Here is a 23,955-nt window from a genome sequence, read left to right on the forward strand (position 1 = left end):
GGACACTTTCACTTTCGAATTTGCGATTGTGTCACGTTTTATGAGAAAAGATAATGGTCTGTTTTGCTTACATCTACACACCTTTCATTTTTTAAGACTAAAACAAAATTTGAATTCATTGTTATTCTTAATTAAAAAGCACAACAACAATAAAACAGTATGATGCGATGATAAACTAGCTTACAAAATGTTTATTAACAAAAACAAATAAGATGAGGCATGGCAAACACAAAATTCTGTATTTAGGGATGTAACCATATGAACATTTCATATCACGATAGTGACCAAAATGATCACTATTATTTAATTATCAGTATTATAACAGTATTATTAAAATATGCTGGAGATTTTCAAAAGCAAAATCCCATAAGGATGAGGAGTACAGTTGCCTTGCTGTACCACTGTTTTCCTCACAGTTGCTTTCTTTACTGCAATAGCCTTTAATATCATCCTTGGAAATACATTATAAAAAAACGTATTCAGATATGCTATTAAATACACATATTTTCTTCAGACATACAAACATTCTATACATAAATGTATGTGAAAGGTGTATGTAAGGGGCTGTGCGATTAATCGAAATCGAATCAAAATCGCGATTTGAGACGTTGCAATTTGCTAATTGCAAAAGCCTGCAATGTGGACGCGATATTATTATTATTATATTATTGAGTCAGTCTTACTAACTAATAGAGTGAGTGCACTTCCGTTCTCCCCAATCAGCTCTGCTCTAGCCAACTGTGTAAACGCCCACCATAAAAAAAAAAATTAAAAAAAACGGAAAGCAGGGGAGATACAGAGTGGGATTATGTTGTCTACAGGTTCAGGTCAATAGTTAGGCAAATTAAAACTAAAGAGAAACGTTATGTAACTTAAGCTTTGAAAAGACAGACAACAAACAAAAAAGATCATTTACAAGAGCTGCGTCACAATGCATATCAAAAGCATTTCTTATTGCATGTTCGCTATTCCCCATTCAGAAGACCGCACACACAGCCTGTGTCTCTGAAAGCTTCTCATACTCGCTTCTCTCTTCCCCACGCAGCATGAATCCTGCGTCATGGACGAGCCGTTCACACTTGCAGCAGTCACACAGCCTGATTCGTAACGCTTGGTTATATTCGCGCGCGCACTGCACCGCAAATCTCCACGAGCGCATCTGGGAGTATGGATGAGGCTTGATGTGTGCTGTCTTTGTCACATCATGACACACCACACACTATAGGAGCAAAACGGTTAAATCGAGGATTTTTTATCCTCATGTTTGTGGTCTCTCACATTTAGAAAATCTTATAACATGTAAAAAATATTTTGGTGTGTACCCAGCATTACTGTGTGAAAGCCAAAGAAAATGTATGTGGAAGGAGAATGTATGTATGTGTAAGGAGAATGTTTGTGTGTGAGAGTGCCAGAGAGTATTATGGCTTGTACGGTCCCTCATAAAAATTAATAAATAAAAATCACTTTACAACTTGGGCACTCCAAGTCTTTCGGAGAGTCACAGCTCTAGTACTCATTAATTTCCATGTTTTGGAAAAGAGCAGCCAGGATGTTCTTAAAAAAAAATCTAATTGTGTGTTCCATGGATGAATGTTTTTTCAAATTAATTCTTTAACACTGAAAAAATTGCACATTTCGCATTAAACAAGATATCTTTTGTAATTGTCTTGGTTTTTGTTTCTTCTTTCTTCATTCTTCTTGCAGGTGTTATTCTTGTTTAGTCTATTCAGGATGTGTTTTTGTCTCTCTGCATCTCATAGGCTTGTAAACAGAGCAAACTGAACAGCCAGATGCATGGCCAATTTAATCCACCCGCCCTGCCCTCTAGCTGTGGCTTTGAGCTGTGATTGGTTGAGCCGACTGCAGAGCTCTAGGGAGAGACAGAGAGGTAGAACAGGGTTGGTAACTGTTCAACTTATAGACAGCAGCTCCCACACCCCACTCAGACTGACACTGCAGCACAAAGACTATTTTTAGATCATTTTCATGAGAAGGGATGATGCTTGGGAAGTTGATTCAGATGCTCTGCAACTAAAAGCCCACGTTCTTTAGATTTGCTCACTTGATTAGTGTCGTCTTATGTAACCTGAAATCTTTAATTTTGCTACCCTACATTTCAAACCTGAGTATCTAATGAATGCAACTAGCAAATTTAGTGAATGACTGCAGGTAAATGATGTAGTTTTTAGGGTTAAAATATTTAAATATACAATACACTGAAATCATATATATAGGATGGATGGGTTGATGGATAGATGTTGGACTAGATGGTTGGAAAGATGGATAATGGGTTGTAATATCATTGGAAGGATGGGTGGATAGTGTATTAGATCATTGGATGGATGGATGGATGGATGGATGGATAGTGATTTAGGTCATTAGATCATTGGAAGGATAGATAGATGGATGGATGGATGGATGGATGGATGGATGGATAGTGATTTAGGTCATTAGATCATTGGAAGGATAGATGGATGGATGGTGGGTTATATCAATGGATGGATGTATAATGGGCTGGCTGGATGGATGGATGGGTGAATAGTGTATTAGATTGTTGAATAAATTAAATAAATTGAATAAATTACAGTTGGTCAGTCAGACAAAGTCAGTCAGATTTTGATTTTGATTTAATCAGCAGAAGTATTTTTATTAAAGGACTGAATTAAACTGAATCAGTGTTTTTGAATGATTTGTTACAAGAATAGGCTCATATGAGTCATTTGCAAGAACAACATAACATAAAGCTTTTCGCCAAATTTTGTGGTAGGTTGAATTTTTTGTCTCTTTAGAATCAGTTTAATCTGCAATCTCACATTTACAGACTTCAATGTAATGCACTTATATTCTGTCAGCTGCATTTCTCATTTAGCATAATTCTGTATGTTGCATAAGCTTTCTGGAAGCATTTGCATCCAAGTTGTTGCAGACACATACATTCGCTTACATCCACCCACTTTGCTTTGATGATGATCTATTATTAGTAAGGAAAAGCACTACATAACTGCTGCATTAATGTTGAGCAGTTATTGCAAACTATATTAACAAATATAAATGAACATTCCCAAACTATATTAACATTGCACATTTTTCCTCCAGGTGGACAGACTGGCTGGCACAATGAAGGAGGAGAACTTGTTCCGCAGACGGTTCTCTCTCTGTCCCACGGCCGCCACACCTCCCAAGATCGACCCACGTTTGTTGTCTCGTAACCTGTCCTATGGAGGAGACAATGAACTCTACCCGCTCAGCCCAGGTATCCATTCAATTCCTAAATGTGTGGAAACACTAGATTATTAAAGCACAAGAGACGCATGCAAGAGATTACTGCTTCTGAATCACTACGGTCGTTTGCACCTGTTTGGGGTTCACCCAGAATGCATTAGCAGCCAACTAAAACCCTAGGAACTTTAGCAACCACCAACCACCTGGAAACCACCTAAAACACCTGGTAGAAATGCAACAAAATTGAACAAACATTAAAAAATCGTATTGACTCTAGTGATTGATGTTAATGCTGTGTTTGTGTGTTGGTGTGGGTGTCCGTGTGTGTGCGTGTGTGTGTTCTGTAGGTAATGAATCGGAGAGGAACGGTTTGCCCTTACTGAGGGACGAGGTCAGTCCGGTCCGCTCGCCCAGCAGCGCAGTATGTTCAGCTTGCTGTTAACTTACGTGCATTAAATATGATGGCATCATAATGCAGAGGGGAAAGAAAATAGCCTGTACTCGTGGCTGAAGAGCTTTTCCATAACACACCTGCTACTTCAGCCCACTTACTAGTTATTTATTTGTGGAAACTTGGCTTCAAATGTTGAAACTGAAATGTTTTCATTTGAAAAAAAGATTTCAGACCTGGGATATTACAATGAAAACAAGTTCATATTCATCTTTAAACTAGACAATACTAAGGTTTGTTTGATGCCTTGTGATAAGCTAATTTGGGTCTAAGAGGAGAGCTGTCTTCTCCGTATTTCGGTCTGATCTTCAACTGACAAAGACAGCTGACCAAACAGACCTGCTGCATTTAGCCTGCAGCCTTTTGCTCTCAGTGTAAAGAGTTTTGACTGGAAGTAGCTTTCTTTACTTTACAATTACTATATTAATATATTTACTTAGCATAAGTTAATATACTTAATACGTTAAGACTTTCTAAAGTCAACATGAAATGGCCCATGCAACCCATTTGACTTCCGTAATGTGATATGTTCTTAAGTAACAGGATATTCATTGAGAAAAAGATATCAAATATCATCATATTCAGTCCAGGATCCTGTATGAAGAAAGCAAACAGAGGCGATTTTGATCTCATGTTGACTTCAAATGAGAGTTAAACGGATTTTCAGTTTTGCAATCTCTTTTTTTGCTTCAGTCGGAATCCAGGATGTTTTTGGGTTTGGAGAAGGAGTCTTCCTCGCCCACGGAGAAGCTGGCAAGGAAAGAATCGCTTAAGGTACGAGAGTTCCTGACCCAGTTTCTCTAAACAGCAGCTTGTTCACCGTGTCAGTCAACAGGTGGACGGCACTGGACCTGCGTACTGGCACTTCTCTACTAGAGGAAATACTCTGAAACATTTCTGCAAATATTTAATGCATCTTTCCATCTGGCCTATTTTTTAGTTTTTACTTTGGACAGCTAAAAATTGTATCCAAGTAAATTTTGCATGCATGAAAGTTCTGTGGCTAATAATGTTTTTTCATTTTTTTCAACTTAAATTTGCAATATACAAAACATCAGCCTCACTTCCTATAGAATATTATTATTTTTATTTTTTTTACAGGAAACACATTTATTTTAGGGGCAAATACATTCTGTCACGAAAATGTTTTTTGGTATATTATTTTATTTTTTGACCCAAACTATAAAAAATTGTTTTAATTGAAATAAAATAAATAATAAATATTTTATTTAAATTAGAATTTCTCATTTTCATTCTCATTAAAGTACTAAAATTACTAAAGCTAAAACTGAAAGCAAAATTTGAAAAAGTTAAACGAATAAAAATGACATAAAAAATGCTAAAGCAAAATAAAACTGAAAAAGTTAGTAAGAAAAATATTTCAAAAATTCTGTAGTATAAATAAAAATAAAATAAAGGCTTTATACATTTAAATACAGTTCTTAAATGTAACATTTAGATAGAAATGTTGATTTCTTTTGTGAATCTGACTTTATTTTAAATGAGTGACGTTTGTCTTGTCCAATCAGATTGCTTCTCCACAATCTAAAATTAAATCATTAAAGTAGAGAGGTGGTATATAAGTGGTTTATCTGGTGTATGCAATATGAAGTGACATCTGTGATATTATAAAAATACCTAAACTCTATTCAACAGTCAACAGATCAATTATTCAATAGAAAGATTTAAACACGAATCAAAACCTGGAACTTCAAATGGATTTGAATTATGAACGTAAGAGTCCAGTTCATCTAGGTTTTAACTGGTAGCTCCACTGTTGCTGTTTTTTTAGCTCTGTGATGTTGTTTATGGAGCACTCTTGTGTTGTACATGTCTTGCTGCCCACTTGCACCCCCTAGCTGATGTCTGAGCAATGCACTAAACCCTGACCTAACATATCTTAGGTTCAGAAGAAGAACTATCGACAGGAAAAGAAGAGGGTTGCAAAAGAGCTGTTCAGTGCACTTAAGGATCCAAGTGTGGTTATTATGTCCAACTGGCTAAAGGTCGGTAACCCTCACTGGTTTTCATTTGAACCAATTGAGTATTTCACAGTAGCTTTGAGATGTGATTCTGGGATGCATCAGATTCGGGGGACTTTGAAGAGTTGGACGAAATTGTGGTGCATCCTGAAGCCCGGCATTCTCCTGATTTACAAGACGCCCGGTTCAGATCACTGGGTGGGGACGATTCTTCTCAACGCCTGCAAACTCATCGAAAGGCCATCGAAGAAGGACGGATTCTGCTTCAAACTCTACCATCCGCTGGACAAGTCCATATGGGCCATGAAGGTCAGCCCACAGCATCTCTTGAAATGTGACGTTTGCTTGACCTCACCGTTGGGACTGATGGGTTTGTGTTTTTTCAGGGTCCTAAAGGAGAATCTGTGGGCTCCATCACACAACCCTTACCTAATAACTACCTGATCTTCAGAGCAGCCTCCGAATCTGACGGTGAGCATTGGCGTGTGTCTTCTGTAAAACTGGTCTTGTCAGTATGGAGTGCATTTGAGGAGCACAGGCTGTGGTTTTCTCCAGGACGCTGTTGGATGGACGCTCTGGAGCTGGCTCTCAGCTGCTCCAGCCTGTCGAAGATGGCGGCGAAGAGCGGCAGGGATGGAGATCTGAGCAGCTCCTCTGAGTCCTCACACATACTGCAGCTGCTGCAGAGCTCGGCTCTCACCGACCAGGACCTGATGCAGTGAGTCTGATCTCTCTACGATCTCTGATCAGGGGCCCTCAACTTTCCTGATCCACTTTCATGAGGAGTTCAGCTCCAGCCCTAATCAAACACACCTGCACAAGCGAATCAAGGTCTTCAGGATTAGTTCAAAATTGCATGTAGGTGTGTTTAATCCAGGTTAGATGTATGAAAATGGATCTTGAGGTCCAGAGTTGAGGACCCCTGCTCTACATCCACACACTGCTGTCGGCGTGTCACAGAATATTTTTTGGCACAAAACTAACACACATCAGATTCATTTCAACTAAGATAAATAAATAAAGATACAGAAAACTCTATATATTTAGAGTTTTGGAGAATAGTTGTTGGTACCAAAATATTTGCTTAAACTACGGAATGACTAAAGCATGGAATATTCTCAAACATTTATTGGCCCAATTTTTATTCTCTAGAAGATGAGCATTTTAATAAAAATGAGCATTTAAAAAAATAATGAATCCTCCAAATAAAATGACCAATTATTGCTGAAAGATGTGAAATATTCACACGTTTGGCACTAAAACTATAAGCTTTGATGTAACCATTTCTAAGTATTTCTGGCACCAAAACTATTTGCTTGAACTACTTAAGGGCTAAACTGAAATGAAATACAATACTAAATACAAAATCAATTGACTATTCACAGAATAAACATGAAATATTCCTAAACAGTTTTGGCCAAATTCTCCTTTATATATATATATATATATATATATATATATATATATATATATTATTTATAGATCCCTCTTCTTGTCTTCCCATTGTTTTGTTTACCGATTAAAAAGCTTAAAATAGCTTTTGTGTGTTTTAAACCTACGTTAAAGTCGTCCAGCTTCACAATGGTATTGCAAAAATGATTTACTGCTGCTCTTACAAAACCTTTAATGCATTTAATTCTTACTTAATGACTTAATGGACATTAAACGACAACAACTGCATTGCGTCTCTACATGCACAGAACTGTAGAATCGCAACTTAATTTTTACCACAGTTTACAGGAAATTTCTCATAATCTTGTTGTGTACGTGTATTTCCATTATATATTTATTATTTAGTATAATTTAGTATAAATGCTAAATGGTTAAATACAAAAATACAGTAAATATATGGTACAGTACTTAGAAATGTGATGTTAATATTGTGTGATATAAAATACCATGAGTCAAATTGAATAGCTATAATCAAAGGCATATCCATGACTAATTGTGATTAATCACCATAAATTAATAGCAGGTTTCAAATAATATTCCACTGAGATTCAAAGTGTATTTAAATGACAGTGTTTCTGAATCGGAGAGGAAGAGAAATAGTAGACGTTGTTTGCTAGTGATATCCTTCAGCTGTCAATCATTTGTATATTCCAAACCCCACCTTTTTATAGCCGCCTTGAAGGTCTCGTCCAATCAGCTGCGCCCTACAGGTTTACGTCACAGGGAGAGGAGCAGGAAGAGATGAGCGGAATGTAAACCTAACACCGCTTTCAACACACACACACACACACACACACACACTCGTACAAGCACGTCAGACAAGCTATAAAGCAGGAAAAACAGCTTTGCAAAACACGTTACTACAGAGCTTTCTGGTACAAACATCAATCCAAACAGGAACTACAGAGGAAATCACTGTATTTCGACTGTAAACCAGGGCTTTTTCTGAGGTTTTCTTAGTTTTTTTGTTTACCAGTCTTCGGAGTTTCAGGAATAAGATATTCTTGGCAAGGTAAGGACTAATTTTTTGCTTTGTTAGTTAGATGATTCATGTTTCTCTTTAGAGATGCGTTGCCTATTGCAGAAATGTAGAAAATAACGCTCCTGCTCGTATAATGAACCTCTTGTGACCCTGTCATTCAAATTACTCGTGAAAATGACCATCATGTGGTTTTTTGCTTTGGCCACTAATCTCGACGAGCTTTGAACATGACACTAATGAACAAATCTCACCGAGATAAAGCCGAATAAACAATTTGTATTAAAGAAAATAATATTTTTTAAATAAAAGTTAAAGAATATATACTAAAAATGGTCTTCCTGTGGCTCAAGTGGTAGAGCATTGCGTTAGCAGCGCAAGGTTGTGGGTTCGATTCCCAGGGAACACATGTTAGTTAAATAATGTTAGCCTGAATGCACTGTAAGTCGCTTTGGATTAATGCGTTTAATAAATGCATAAATGTAAATGTAAAAACCTGTTTAAATGTGTATAGAATTGATAGAATTGAATAAATGCTGCCGAATCAAATCTCACATGGTCATTTGTTTGGTTTGTGTGTTTTTGTTAAAGGTTGAATGACTCCATGTTGGAAAACCATATGGAGAACGACGCCAACTCGGACAAATCAGAGAGGGAGGCGCATGAGGACTCCGACAATGCGGCCAATGAGAACGGAGGCAGATTGACGGAGGAGAGCGATATGGACCAATCAGATGACGTGTGCCTGCAGGCCACCGCGTTTGTTGAAGAAGCCCATGAAGAGATGGGAGAGGTGATAAATTAATATGGCTTCATCACAGTCTCTGTTTGGTCTGAATGAACTGCTTTGTCCAACAAGAGCTAGTTAATGCGGTGACATATTAAACACGGTCATGTCGATGAAGATATGCTAAAACAAAGAGAAACTGTGTGTTAATCAATGAAAATGTTCCCGGGGGACTTTTCTTTTGGCTTAAACCTAAAGAAATGAATAGATTTTCTGAGTCGGCATTAAACAAGACAACAAGATCCATTGATTTATTTATTTGTTGTTGTTGTTGTTGTTGTTGTTGTTGTTGTTGTTTTCAGCAAAAATTTAGTGAATCATGAAAAATGGATGCAAATTATTGTCTGATTTGAAACGTATCTGAGAAAAAAATTTTTTGCGTAAACTACAATATGACTAAATTAGATGCGTTAAACATTGGCCAAATTTTTGTTGTTCTGTAAAAAAAATTGCAATTGAACATTTCAAACAATATGTTTGGCACTGGAACCATTCATATCAGGGCTTACGCAATTAAATTAGTTGAATGCATGAATTACTTGCAAACAATTTCTGTGTTGTGTCATAATTATCACAAAGCATATATATATATATATATATATATATATATATATATATATATATATATATATATATATATATATATATATATATATATATATATATATATATATATAGTAATGTTTTAATTTATATATTTCAATCATGACAACTCTCGGAATTAATATGTAAATAAATGCATATTGTAATTGTGTATTAATATGTATAGATAGACAATGTTGGATTATTTTCATTGCATTACATTTTTTTATGTCTGTATTTGCTTTTACATCTGATTTTGTCACTTTTTACATAGGATGAAATCCATAGAATTTAGGATCCAATCCGATATTAAGTTTGTTTTATCTATTTCTGGTCTAGAAATAGCTGTTTTATTCTACATGGGGTGGTCCGCTGCATGGTGGCAGCCATTTTGAGATCACATGACCAGCCGAGGATTTCTCACTTTATTTTACTAACCCCCGAATATTAAACACTTTTCGTTGCAGAATAGATTAATCATGCCTGTGAATGTGACATTTCCATGACTGCATTTTTAACAAAACGTTTGGTTTAACGTAATTCTATATCCACACCAATAGGGGTCAGTATAACATCAAAGAATTATGTATTATTGGCCAGTGAAACAGCCCAAAAAAAAATTGGTGCACCTTTAAATCAGTTAATAACACAATCAACTTTAATGCAAAAGAATATGAATGACAATAAGTATATTTTACATTCATATTTATGCATTTATCAGATGCTTTTATCCAAAATGACTTGATATTTTGTTATATTGGCATTTATATATTTTTTTTCATCCAATATTTTGAGGGTACACTTGCCTACTCTGAGGAAACGCACCTGTATACTGTATATTTTCTGCTGTCATTATAGGTTGGTGAGGCGTCCCAGGTCGAGACGGTCTCAGAGGAGAATAAGGGTTTGATTTGGACTCTCCTGAAACAGCTGAGGCCCGGGATGGACCTGTCTAAAGTGGTTCTGCCGACGTTTATCCTGGAGCCACGTTCATTTCTGGACAAGCTGTCGGATTACTACTATCATGCTGACCTGCTGTCCCAGTGAGCACCTCATGATCACTTTACTGGGACTAGCGGTTTTAGCTTTCACCAGGTGTGATGGAGAAGACATAACGGGGTATATTTGTGTTTCAGGGCTGTGATGGAGGAGAGCCCGTACTGCAGGATGAAGCAGGTCGTGCGCTGGTATCTGTCCGGCTTCTACAAGAAACCAAAGGCAAGTCTAGATTGAGAATAATGAGCCAGTTCACTGTTCCCATACATGGGTTTTATGCATATTTTGGGATTTCAAATAAAAACACCACCATTTTTTTCACAAAGTCTCCTAAACACATCATTTTTTTAATAAAAACTGTAAAAAAAATAAAAAATAAAATTTAATTTGTAATTTTATTTTCCAGTCTTCGGTGTCACGTGATCCTTCAGAAATCAAAATATGCTGATTTGCTGCTCAACAAACATTTCTCATTATTATTAATGTCGTGCTGCTTCATATTTTTTTGTTATTTCTATGATAAATACTAAGCACAGAATAAGCTATATTTATTCTAAAATAAAAAAGTATTTCTTATAAAACAAAAATATTAAATAAAATACCATATCCTACAATAAAGCAGTCTAATTATTATTATGAAGCAAAACAATATATTTATTCTAAAAAATAAAAAGTTTATTTATTGGAAAATAAAAATGCATACTATTAAAAATTCAAATAAAGCCGTCAGTGTCACAGAAATCATTCTATTATGATGATTTTCTTCTCATGAAATATTTTTTAGCTTAATATTTTTATTTTATTTCGCAGTGATGCATTTTTTTTTCAGAATAGACAGATCAAAAGAACAGCATTGAGTTGCTTTCCTGGTTTTATTGTTATCGTTATATTTGTTTTGTAACATTATAAATGTCTTTACTGTAACTTAATGCATCCTTGCCGAATAGATGTATTAATTTCTTTTAAAAAGTATACTTCTTAAGGCCTGTATCTATCTTTAGGGTGTGCGTATGATTTATATTTACACTAATCGTGCAGTTCTTGTCTTCCAGGGTCTTAAAAAACCATACAACCCTATTTTAGGAGAGATGTTTCGATGCTGCTGGCTGCATCCACAAACAGACAGCTGTACATTTTACATCGCAGAGCAGGTGAGACTCTAGAATCAAATGCTAACGATTCAAATCTCTGACATTGCACTAAATAAAATAAAGATGATCAAACCAAGTGGCATTTTAAAACAATGTACTGACATTCAAACAAGTTAGTGGACTCTTTCTGGTTGTCTAAGGCCCCGTCCACACGGAGACGGAGCTTACTCCAATCCGATCTTTTTTTTCCTCGTCTCAAGAAATATCCGCGTCCACACGAAACCGCAAAATGTTGTAGTAAACATGCCAGACCAGTATGTGGCGCTGTAATTCTGCCACAGAGAGACACTAAAAACAGAGAAGAAGACTTGGACTATGCTCATAAACATTGCGCGTGGTACACAAACGAACATGGAACAATACATTTATTAATCAGTGTTAATGTTAGTTAATAAAAAGACAATCATTCAGTGTTTGTTCATGTTTTTGTTGCTGTTACGTGACGTAGAGCTGTCTGACTAGGGGGGAGACGTGGGCTGATGATGTCATCGTTTCAGAAAATATACGGATTAGGCATTTTCAAATGTATCCACTTTGGGACCCAGTTTAAAAAAATAGCGGTTTCACCTTGCGAAAACGCCGGATCCGTGTGGACGAAACGCCTATCCGATAAAAAAAATTGTGTGTATTCACAGAAACGCGTCTCCGTGTGGACGGGGCCTAAATGTCTGTAGTCTGCAGTCTTCCTCTGCATACATTGTAAACATGACGAGCTCTGTTTGGAATGGCAATGGAAACTGATAAGCTCTTGTGATAAGCAGTTGACTTTTGTACTTTCAGGTTTCGCATCACCCTCCCGTTTCAGCTTTCTACATCAGCAACAGGAAGGACGGGTTCTGCATTAGTGGAAGCATTCTGGCCAAATCCAAGTTTTATGGTATATAAAGTTGATTCTGCAGGTCAGAGCTCTGCGCTCCTGTTATGTGATGCTGGTTGTAAGTTCAGTGTGATTTCTTAAAGGGAACTCTCTGTCTGCTATACTCGACGGAAAGGCCAGGCTCGTGTTTCTGACCCGAGATGAAGAGTATATCATCACAATGCCATACGCTCACTGTAAAGGTGAAGGACTCTTAGTTTCATCACTAAATGATGCCTAAAGATATAGTACACCCATAAATAATAATACAATTCTTTATCATCAAAGAAACAAAAGCGACATTATTTGATCATTATTTACTCACCCTCATTTAATTTGCAAAAACATGTGCTAATATTTTTTAGGATTTTTATGTGCTGTTTTTAATATTATTTGCAATGACATTAAGTAGATAATCAACGTATTAAATAATACAACTGTCAATATTTGTTTTTTATAAAAAAAAATAATTAGAATGATAAATTCAAATGAAACATAAACAATGTTATAAAATAAAAATTTATATTAGATGTAACTGGTGTTTTTGTTTTAATATTTTCTTTTTATCTATATCATATGTAAATAATAATATTATGAGTTATTTGCAGTGACATAAGGTGAGTTAATGTTAATGCTTTTGTGAAACATTAATAAATCTAAATTGTCTGTTTCTCACAGGGATCCTGTATGGCACCATGACATTAGAGCTTGGCGGGAAAATCACCATCGAGTGTGAAAAAACACAGTGTTACACAGAACTTGAGTTCAAATTGAAGGTATTTTGGAGACCCAAAGTGAATTAATGCAGCTATTTTGATTTTTTTATTCTTATTATAATCTTACAACTGTTGTCTTTTTCTCTGTTCCAGCCTTTTCTTGGCAGCTCTTGCAACGTTAACCAAATTTCTGGAAAGATCCGTATTGGCGAAGACGTTCTGGCTACAGTAGATGGGCACTGGGTGAGAATCCTCTCAGATACTCCATTTATCCCCTATACATTCCTAAATATTTTATATATAATGCAATGTAAAAAAATAATGTATTTTTGGCTCGTTTCATCAGTAGCTTCAAGTGTCTCTTCAGAGATAAGAGAAGCTAAGACGGATCTTTATTGATCCCTCCGGCGGTGCACAGGTTCATGATTGATCGCAGCAGCTGACAGCACATGATCTCTTTCTCAGGACAGTAAAGTGCACCTGACTGAGAAGAGGACGGGCCGGCAGGAGGTGCTGTGGGACCCCGGTCCAGACATACGCAGACAGCGGCTGAAGAGACAGGTGGTGCAGGTGGACCAGCAGGAGGCGTTCGAGTCTGAGAGGTGCTCACAAAACACCAAACCAATCAATGTTGTTGTTGTTGTTTATTTGAGGTGTAGTTACAGATCTCTACCAGCAGGTGGTTGCTGCTAAAGTTAACCAGTCAAACCTTGATGAAGACTACATGTCACAAATCACTCTTAAATCTCTTTAATCTTGACCTCTAGATCAACTTTGTAAAGAATAAGCCTGATTCACACTGACATGAACTCTCTGGTTTCTATTAAACCATATCAAAGCGCGGTAAAATATGTAATGACTAAACAGTAGTAGCTGTTATTAGATGTTGATGGTGTTTTCCTGCAGGCTGTGGCAGCATGTGACCAGAGCGATTGGAGATAAAGACCAGGTGAGAGCCACGCAGGAGAAGTTTGTGCTGGAGGAGGCTCAGCGGCAGGAGGCTCGAGAACGAGAACGAGTCGAGCAGCTCTGGAACCCACGACTCTTCACCTTCAGCACAGACACCAATGAGTGGCACTACAAATACCCCGAGTACGTCCACAATAACACACCGAGGCTCTCATCAGTTACCAGACACAAGCGCTACAGAAAAACAATGCGCTTTAAAATAACTAAATTGCATAATTGTAATTGACATATATGTACGTTTTATTTTATTTTCCTGGTAACACTTTACAATAAGGTCACCTTAGTTAACATTAGTGATCTGCATTAGTTAACGTGAACTTACAATGAAAAATAATCTTGGTTCATTTTTATTTATTTATTTATTTTTTGCATTTGCTAGTATATTATTCAAATCACAAGTTTTGTCTGCTAACATTTAATGGAAGTGCATTAACAATGAACAATAAATGAATGTTAACAAAGATTAATAAATAATGTAACACGAAAGTATTGCTTTTTGATAATGTAAGTTTATGCAGTTATTTATGTTATCTAATGTGACGTTATAAAGTGTTACCTTTTATTGAATAATACATTATTATATATTACTAAATTATAAATTATTGTAAATATTATATATGTTATTTTATTCATTATCATCATCATCATCATCATTATTATTAAATTAAATAACGTTATTAATATTATTAAAATTATATGAAAATATTTTATGCAGTCTATTATTTATATATATACATTATGTATATATATAAATACTATAATGTTATTCATATTTATATACAATGGTACATATTTTTATTTCTTATGAATATTAATTTATTATATGTATATAAATAAATAAACATATGTGTATATATATCGTCTGATAGATAGATAATCCTATTTTCATTGATGTCATTTATATTAATTATCATACAGAAATATTGCAAAAAAATTTATTTTAAGCCAAATTAAGTGATACTCTAATGTCCAATGGTGTATATATGTAATTTTATTGTAGATTTTATTACATATAATATTGTACATTTATCTATTGTGATTATTAAATACTATAATATTCTATAAAAAAAATATATTTTATAAATATTGATTTATAATTCATCTTAAGAATTTAGTATTAATTCATGAATTACACAACTTTCATTTATTGTTTTTAATATAGATTTTTATGTAGAAATCATTGCTTTTATTTTCAAGCATTTTTGTTGTTGTTGTTGTAAATAAATGCAAATTAAAAATCCACAAGTTTGTCAGTATTCCAGTAGCTAATAATCTCCTGGTCCTGATTCTGTTCTCAGCACTAAGCCGTGGGATCCCGAGCGCTGTCTGGTGCAGTTTGAGAAAGACGGCATCATCCAGACGAAAGAGAAATCAAAGGGCCAGCGCAGAAGCTTCTACAGCCAGAGCTGGGCTGGACAGCAGACGGTGAGTCACGCGGGACGGTTCCTCCCCCAGGTTCCTGAGGATTTATGCGGCTGACCCGCTGGCCCTTCAGGGTGTGTTTGGCTGACAGACATGTGTTTCTCAGGTGCGGGTGAACGGCAAACACAGGAAGTCGAGCAGCCAGCCGTCCAGCTGCAGTCAGAACACAGAGAGCAGCAGCAGCACACCGGAGCCCAACCATGAGTCATCCGACAATGAAGGCAAGTCTTCAAGCCACACACACACACAGCTCCATCTGTTCTAAGAAGTGAATAAATAGTGCTTCTGGCAAATAAAATAGTCTGACTGTCTGACTGTGGACTGTTACAGAAGCTTCAAACATGAAAGAGTGTATCAGATCCACTATAACAGACTAAAAATATCTGACTTTATGCTGTACATTACATTTACATTTATTCATTTAGCAGACGTTTTTATCCAAAGTGACTTACAAACTAGGAGAGTGGAAGCAATCAAAAATAAAAAGAGCAATGATATATAAGTGCTATAACAAGTCTCAGTTAGCTTAACACAGTACACGTAGCAAGGGCTTTTAAATTATGTAATAAATAAAAAGAAATCATAGAATAGAAAAAGTATAGAGCAAGCTAGAGTTAGAGGTCTTATATATATATATATATATATATATATATATATATATATATATATATATATACGCTAGGAACTACTTGTCAGCTAGGATCAAGCGGACAAGTAGTAGGATGATTAGAAAGGATGAGTTTGGAGACTTCTGCCTCAGAGAGTGAAGAGAAGGATGTGAATGAGTGTATGTTTGCCGGTGATATGAGCTTGACGGATTGTGGTGTGGAAAATTGTGCACTGATGTTTTTAATTTTATTAATGAAATATGTGGCAAAGTCGTCAGCTATTAGAGATGAAGCAGGAGGAGGAGGAGGAGGACAAAGAAGCAAGGAAAATGTTTTAAAAAGCATGCAAGAGTTAGATGAATTGTTCATTTAGTTATTGTAGTATGTCATTTTAGCAGTGGAAACATTATTACAGTAAACTAACTGAATTTATGAAAAATTATTTAGACACTTAAATTTTTAAATAAACTTCTGAACAAAAAGTGATTCAATCCAGAGAACAGCTTGGAAAAAATTAAGTGGCTTTTTAACATTGGCTGATTACACATGATAAAAAAATAAAATAATAAAACAATATAAATGTATTCCCAAATTAACGTTTTGCTCTAAAATAAATATATTTGTTCTAGAATAAAATATAAAATATTTATTTTATATATCTAAAATATTATTGTATTTTGTAAAATAAATGTGTATTAAAATAAAATGTGTTTATTCTAAAATAATAAATGTGTATATATATATATATATATATATATATATATATATATATATATAAGGATTTTAAAATAATTAAAACATATTTACAATTATATTTTATGATTTAATTTATATTCATGTTTAATAAAATAAAAGGTAAAAAAAACTAAATTAATATAAAACCAAAAGTATGTAATAACATATTTATTTTAAAAACTTGTTTTATGTTATTTATAATTTTATATATTAATTACATTTATTAGAATTAAAAGATATCCTAAAATATATTTAGAGAATGAAGATAAATATAAAAAAGACCAAACAAACAAATAAAAATATTTATTAGAAAAAATAACAAAAAAGTATTATAAACTAGTAGGTTTTTTTTAATAAAACTTGCATTAAAAAAAATTGCATAAGCACTATAAAACTAAATAAATATCTATTTTAAAGCATATATATATATATATATATATATATACTTAAAAATTCAATTGAAAACCTATTCAAGCCTTTAGATTGCTTGTTTTATATGTCTCTATTTGACCTTCTCAGGCTTCATGAAGCAGTGTGCAAGATGCACTAAAGAAGTGAAGGACATCGCCCTCATAGAGGCCTCGGTAGCAGCTATACAGAAAACACAGCAGGACATCCAGAGGCAAGTACAGCCTGACACATACTGCATTCAGCAATATGCTATTCAGTATCATCTATTAATAACACTGATCCCTGCATCTCACTCCCTGTATCTTCAGAAACCTGAGTTCCCTAGGTCGTCAGATCACGCGGCACAAGACCGCAGAGGAGAGCAAGTCCTTGAGCGCCCGCCACTGTCTCATCCTCTGCATGCTGTTGCTCTTCCAGCTACTCATCAACTACGTCTTCCCTTGAGATGCTGTCACCTAGAGACCATCGCCTAGCAATAAACACAGCCAAACTATCACCGTCACATAGCCACTTGAATGCCCCGCCGTGTTGTTGCTACTGTCTGTAGCCACACCATTAAGCACTAAGCACTTCAATTAGAGAGAAAGAGACTCTTGTTTTAATTAATATGACCGATAATCCTTTCAGAGTGGATATAAAATGCTTTACTGCCACTCTCGGTAACTGTCATGTTCCCTGTTTCCTATGTACTTCTCTTTCTCTGCACTATAGGTCATGTATTTGTGGCATTTTTGAATGCAGTTGAATGGGTTAGTGTGTATGTGTTCGCGTTACCCACAAACTCCTCTTCCATTTATACACCGGGCCTTAATACTGATGCCAAAAAAAGAGGAAAAAAGAAGTGAGAAGTCAGTGAAGTCCGCCAGTGCAACTTTAGTATGCTTTCAAGTCAACAACTGACCACATACATTTGCTTGTTTTATTTGACCAAAACAGTGTTTCTGTACAGAACAATACAAAGAGTAAATGTTTACAAACTTGATTGTACACAACGGAAACCATGCTCTGACACCAAATTTGTTGTGTTGATTTAGATGAAGTGAACAGAATTGGAGAGAGCAGTACGATAGCAGAATGAACAATCAGCCATAAGACTGTGGCAAGCTGGTTTAACATTTAATCCTTGAAATGTACAAGTATCTAGTTTCACACTACTGGTACTTATATTTTAGCCACTACTATCTATTCCATTAAGTACTAGTACTTATTCATTAGGCACTTGTTCTTAATAGCTACTAGTTCTTATTCTTTGCATAACTAGTTCTTATTCATTAGCTACCAGTGCTTATAGTTACTAGCAACTTTAAAGGTACTAGTACTTATTCATTAAATACTAGTACTTTTTTCAGCAGCAACTAGTAACCATTATATTGTTACTAGTAACAATTTAAAAATGTTTTGCCATTGACTTTTATGGGATGTATCACTCAAATATCTGAATAGTATGTATTCCACTAGTGAGTAGTGTTTTTTTTATTCATTGAATACTATTGATTTTCATTAGATAACCAGACCTACATAGGTACCAGTATCTAATAAAAAGTATGCATACTAGTAGTTATTCATTAGACACTAGACACTTTAATTTATTTTTTATATATATGTTATGACTAGTCAGAATGGCCACTGTAGAGTTTAATTAAAAATGTTACTAGTAATATTGGTCTAAGTACTAGTATCTAATAAAAGTGTATGCAATGAATAAATACTTCACTTACTTCACTTCAAATAAATACTAGTAACTCACCAATAAGTCCTAGTATCTAATGAATAAGTCCTAGTATCCAGTAGATAAGAAAAAGTATCTAATAAAAGGTACTAGTATCTACATAATTAGTAGTAGTACCTTATGAGCAACTACTAGTATATAAAAAGGTACATCACTATATATATATATATATATATATATATATTTTTTTTTTTTTTAATGTTATGGCCAATATAGAGTTCAATTAAAAATCGCAATAGTAACATTTATAAAAAGTAATAGTATCTAATAAATGTAGATATTTAATAAGTACTAGTAGCATGAAAATAGATACTACATTGTAGGGCTGCACAATAAATCGAAATGAAATCAAAATCGCGATTAGACAGAAGATGTGATTGCCCTGCGTATCTTTCAGTGAAGCATGATTCTGTGATCAGTAGGCAATCAACATCCGAAGGCCAGAGGGCGCTCTCACAAGTGGAAATTCCAAATACGCCCCACAGAAGAAACCCAGGAAATGCCTATAGCGGTTGCTGAATAAACAGAAAATTTAAATGCTTTCATTGATTCAGCGTGACAAATAAACATACAACTACGGCAATACATGGTTTATCTGAGTTCTTATTATTATAATTTTCATTATAATAAAGTATATCTATATTACAATGCTAATCGACAGCCTTTATCACAGCTTAGAATACTATGAAATATGTTGCGTGCCTTATTCTGTGTAACAAGCCACATCATCTCAAAGAAGGATTTATTTCAAACACCCAGCTGAAATTATGAAGTGAGATTGGATTAAAAACATCTTATTAAATGTGATATTTTCACGTGCTTTCAGATAGAGCAGCATTTACTACACAGAGCCGTAGTTCACTGAGAAGATACGCAAACAGCTGTCATTATCGCAGACAATTTCTTCAATTTCATAATCATTTGATTATATTTTCTGCGATTATTTTATTTTTTTAGCATGTCACAGAACTACGGTTCTAATATACTACTAATCACAGAACCGGCTTTTCTGACAATATGTACATGACAATTGCATTCGATTAATCGTGCAACCCTATTACATTGTAAGGATTAAGTGTTAAAATGGCTTGCCACAATAAGAATATTCATATTCATGATTGTTTGTTGTGCATTGGGTAGGTCAGTCATGATAGGGACACGTGAGGCCTTCTGGGAAGTTCCAGTTCATTGATTTTGCTCAGATGAAGTGTGATACGTTCAGTAACGAAGGTGTGACTGAGTAATCGAAAGTGTAGATATAGTTTGGAACATTTGAAATTCAGAATGTATTTATTTGAGCGTTTCACTTGATTTGTTTTATATATATATAAATTGCATTGTTTTGAACACATTCATTCAGGTTTTCTGGGAGCAAGTACAGTCAAGAATCAACCCCTTTCTCTTCATGAGGTTTTTTGTCCCCTTAGTCGGGAAATATTAAGGTCAAAGTACCAAACTTCCAATGCAGGATTCATATAGGAGATTTGTGCTTGAATGATGCTTGAGCTCCTGAGCCATAGTTCAACCCATTGCAATTTACAATAATTTTTCATTTACTTTTTCCTTTTTTACAGAGCACAGTACAATGTTATCTTGTCTGACAATTGAAATGAATGAGATGTCACTGGCTCACTGTTTATTAAAGATTGTTGCAATTACAGCACCACTGTAAAATTTTACATTTCGACATGTTGCTTTGTCCTTTTTGAAACATTCACATGCACAATAAGGAACACGTTTAGATCAGTTTTACAAAAAGTTTTACAATTTTTGCCACTATTTCATCCATAAACTCCCTAAAAGTGTTATGTTTTATATGTAGACAGTGTTGTGTTATTAATTTGAAACAACCCAATAAATGTAGAAAGTCACCTCAGCAACATGCTAACCATCAAAAGACATTAGCAACATGCTAGCAGTAGCTGCATCCAAAATCGTGTATTATCTTAATCGTCGGAGTACATTCTACGTTAGATAAGAAATAAACTTAACATACAGAATGAATGAAATCTAGATGTACTGCTACTACTAATCTTATTGCTATTGTCATGACGCTTTGGGTTTTGTCCCTTCACTGCCATTCACAAATTATTTCCCATGGCCATATGGGATAGAAAAGTTTCCAATCACTGCGCATTTCAGATTCAGAAATGGTAGGTGATCTTCGTTTTTCGTCTACTGTTTTATGAATACTGTGAATTTAACAAGTATACTATATATTAGGGAGGTACACATATTTGAAAGCAACATTTGAACACCTTAGCAACATGCTAATGACCACTCGGAACACCAAAGTAACTACTTCGCAATGCCCTATCAACCAACTAAACACACTAGCAATCATCTGTGCATAAGGGATGGATAAAAATCTTTTTTTTTTTTTTTGGTTCAAAGGCCTTCACAGTTGGAGTTTTCTTTTTGTTGTCACAGCAGGCAGTCCTAGGGCTTGTCGGGACATGGTAAAAAAGTGTGTAGGCCTATACTTCTGAAAATCCCCTTCCTTCATCCACTTCCTTGAGTAAATGCAGGCCGATGCATTGAAAGGGCCATATTTGCGGTCTGCTGTCTGATCTGTTCAAAGGGAAATAGAAATAAGAGACAACCTGCCTCAACCTACCTGTGGGTATCTATTAAGATTTTCATAGAAACTATGACTGTAGAAAAAGTCTCCAGGCGGAGGTTGGGTGTGTTTTCTTTTTTTTTTTTTGGAGTGTATGAGTCAGTGATCCACTTTTAAGCAATACACCATCAACATACAGCTGTAGGTTAGGAGACAAGTGCTATCTTAGTTCAACATCTCATCCATTATCCCTTGGTTTCAGGATGTTATGTTGCACAATGATTAATCCAGTCTCTAGGGATACCAGTACAGAAACGTATAAAGATAAGTTACTCCTAGCCAGCATGTTTTAGCCTTGAGCTGTCTGATAAAAACATTTAGATGGTAACTGTTTGTTTATTTGTCTTCGTGGTGATCATTGAGATTATAATGCCAATTGTCGGCCATCACACTGATGGTCAAGTCTAGGAGGGACAACAGTAGTTGCAACTACCCCAAGGCCTACAGGCTACATATCTGTGAGTGGGAGCATACACTGGACCTTTGTGCTCTGATTCGTGCGGGGGAAGATGGAAACGCTCCGAAAATGCAAGGCTTAATTAGGTCACATGTGTGCTGGACTCTACACAAAAGAATTCCCTCCTCCTACAGTTATTTAATATGCTTTCTGGGACAACAAAACATGAACTTAAGGTTCGATGCCTGAGGACAAAGTGTCTATCAGATGATTGAAGCTCAGTAGATCCTTTTTAGGTGGACATGACCCAGACATGACTGACAGTAGATCGGACGTGAGTGCTTCTGACAGTACTTCTGTAAGTCAAGACCCTTGGAGGCACGGTGGGACTCCGCGGTTCTTACTGTCACACCTTCCTTTGTTAGTGGTTTTTGGATGCTCTTGGCATTGCTCCAGTCCCAAGACCTGCAAAGAGTCTTTGTTGGGCTTTAATATCCCCTGTGTAGTCATACATTTGGAGATTTGCTCTTTTGGAATGTGACTTTCCACAAGATGGACTACATTGTCTTTGTTGTGTTGCTATGCCTGTACACAATACACAATGTCCCATTCAAATATTGTGGTTCAGGGATTTTCTTAGGGTAGCTAGCATTTACTGAATGTTTATGTAAAATGAATAGGTAGTCTAGCATACCCTGATAGTACATGTACATCATGGAAACACCTATTTGGCATTTGTTTGAGTTTATGCTCAATAGGACATTTCCTATCAGATGTCAAATAGACGTTTAGAAGTTGTCTTTAAGATGTTTATGATTAAGAATGAATGAAAAACTGACTTCTTAAGTCTATCAGATGTTTGTGCTTTCCAGATGAAGCCATCTTTAACAGACATCTTCCAGATTTACATGTGCTGTCTGGGTAGCGTCTTGTAAGTTTCTGGTTGAAGTTCTGCAAGGTGAAAGCCATGAGCTATCATATTTGTGTCCATGAACATTTTGTCTTACCTTCATCTTTTCATTAATGACTGGACAGCAGGTTTCTTGGACAACTAGTCATTCTTAAGGAACTTAAGGCCAAGGTCTTGTAGTCCGATTAATGTGCATATACACTTGACAAAGTCAAGTTACAATTATCAAGACCTGTTTGTTCAGCTACATGATTCAGTGGTTGGAACTGGTGCTTCACATCAAGAAGGTCCCGGTCTTTCTGTGTGGAGTCTGCATGCTCTCCCCAAGTTTCTGTAGGTTTTTTCTGGATTCTCTGATTTCCCCTCAATCGTAAAACATGCAGGATATGTAAATTGGAAACTAAATTGTCTATAGGTGAGTTGTCTATTGGATGGAGCAGCCATCTGTCCTGGGTATTTTCCTGCCTATGGCTTGAGAGGCTGGTATTGGCTCAAGCATCCCTGAGACCCTACACAGAACAGGCAAATGGAAAATGGATTGATGGATGTTAGTCCATCTAAAAGTCCCAGCCCAAACAGCAAAATAGTGTTTTTGCCAGATGTGGGCCGGATCTGGGCCAAAACTGCTTGCTGTCTGGGAAAGTCGAGGGAGGTATGTTGGGGGTGGCATGATTTCAGTCAAACTGAAACATTATGACATTTTAAAAGTCTTTACTCTTAGCATTCTAGCAAGTTACTATTAGCCTGCTAGCAAGTTAATACCCTCTTTTAGAAGTTGTTGAAATCCTCTCTTAAAAGTTGAAGAACCATCCGCAATATTAAAGCTAAAAAAGGGAAATTTAGCCTCATTGATGGACTAGTTGAATGTTGGACAACTGATTACTGGAACACTAGTCTGAACCTGGTTGCTAGTCCTGGTCCCTCTGGATAAATTATCCGCTACACTGTTGGAGTGCTGACCTAGTAGTTAGTGCACGTGT

At 35.7% G+C, this 23,955-nt stretch overlaps 1 protein-coding gene across 4 annotated transcripts in view; it reads left to right on the plus strand.

The window, feature by feature from the left end:
• LOC113067099 (oxysterol-binding protein-related protein 5-like) overlaps nt 1-20,732 on the plus strand; it is a 38,794-nt gene extending 18,062 nt beyond the window's left edge. Inside the window, exons 2-22 of one of the 4 annotated variants that reach the window (XM_026239357.1) lie at nt 3,097-3,253; nt 3,537-3,643; nt 4,367-4,447; nt 5,578-5,679; nt 5,761-5,964; nt 6,042-6,126; nt 6,211-6,373; nt 8,678-8,879; nt 10,314-10,498; nt 10,592-10,673; nt 11,504-11,602; nt 12,383-12,479; nt 12,563-12,661; nt 13,137-13,234; nt 13,328-13,417; nt 13,640-13,776; nt 14,081-14,266; nt 15,442-15,568; nt 15,672-15,786; nt 17,428-17,530; nt 17,628-20,732. In XM_026239357.1, the coding sequence (XP_026095142.1) occupies nt 3,118-3,253; nt 3,537-3,643; nt 4,367-4,447; nt 5,578-5,679; nt 5,761-5,964; nt 6,042-6,126; nt 6,211-6,373; nt 8,678-8,879; nt 10,314-10,498; nt 10,592-10,673; nt 11,504-11,602; nt 12,383-12,479; nt 12,563-12,661; nt 13,137-13,234; nt 13,328-13,417; nt 13,640-13,776; nt 14,081-14,266; nt 15,442-15,568; nt 15,672-15,786; nt 17,428-17,530; nt 17,628-17,763 (2,634 nt within the window). In that variant the 5' untranslated portion in view covers nt 3,097-3,117 and the 3' untranslated portion in view covers nt 17,764-20,732. The remainder of the gene's footprint in view (nt 1-3,096; nt 3,254-3,536; nt 3,644-4,366; nt 4,448-5,577; nt 5,680-5,760; nt 5,965-6,041; nt 6,127-6,210; nt 6,374-8,677; nt 8,880-10,313; nt 10,499-10,591; nt 10,674-11,503; nt 11,603-12,382; nt 12,480-12,562; nt 12,662-13,136; nt 13,235-13,327; nt 13,418-13,639; nt 13,777-14,080; nt 14,267-15,441; nt 15,569-15,671; nt 15,787-17,427; nt 17,531-17,627) is intronic. The other 3 variants (XM_026239358.1, XM_026239359.1, XM_026239360.1) reach the window with 3 other exon arrangements.
• The last annotated feature ends 3,223 nt before the right edge of the window (nt 20,733-23,955 follow it).

The sequence above is a fragment of the Carassius auratus genome, chromosome 50, assembly GCF_003368295.1.
Source record: "Carassius auratus strain Wakin chromosome 50, ASM336829v1, whole genome shotgun sequence".
NCBI lineage: Eukaryota > Metazoa > Chordata > Actinopteri > Cypriniformes > Cyprinidae > Carassius > Carassius auratus.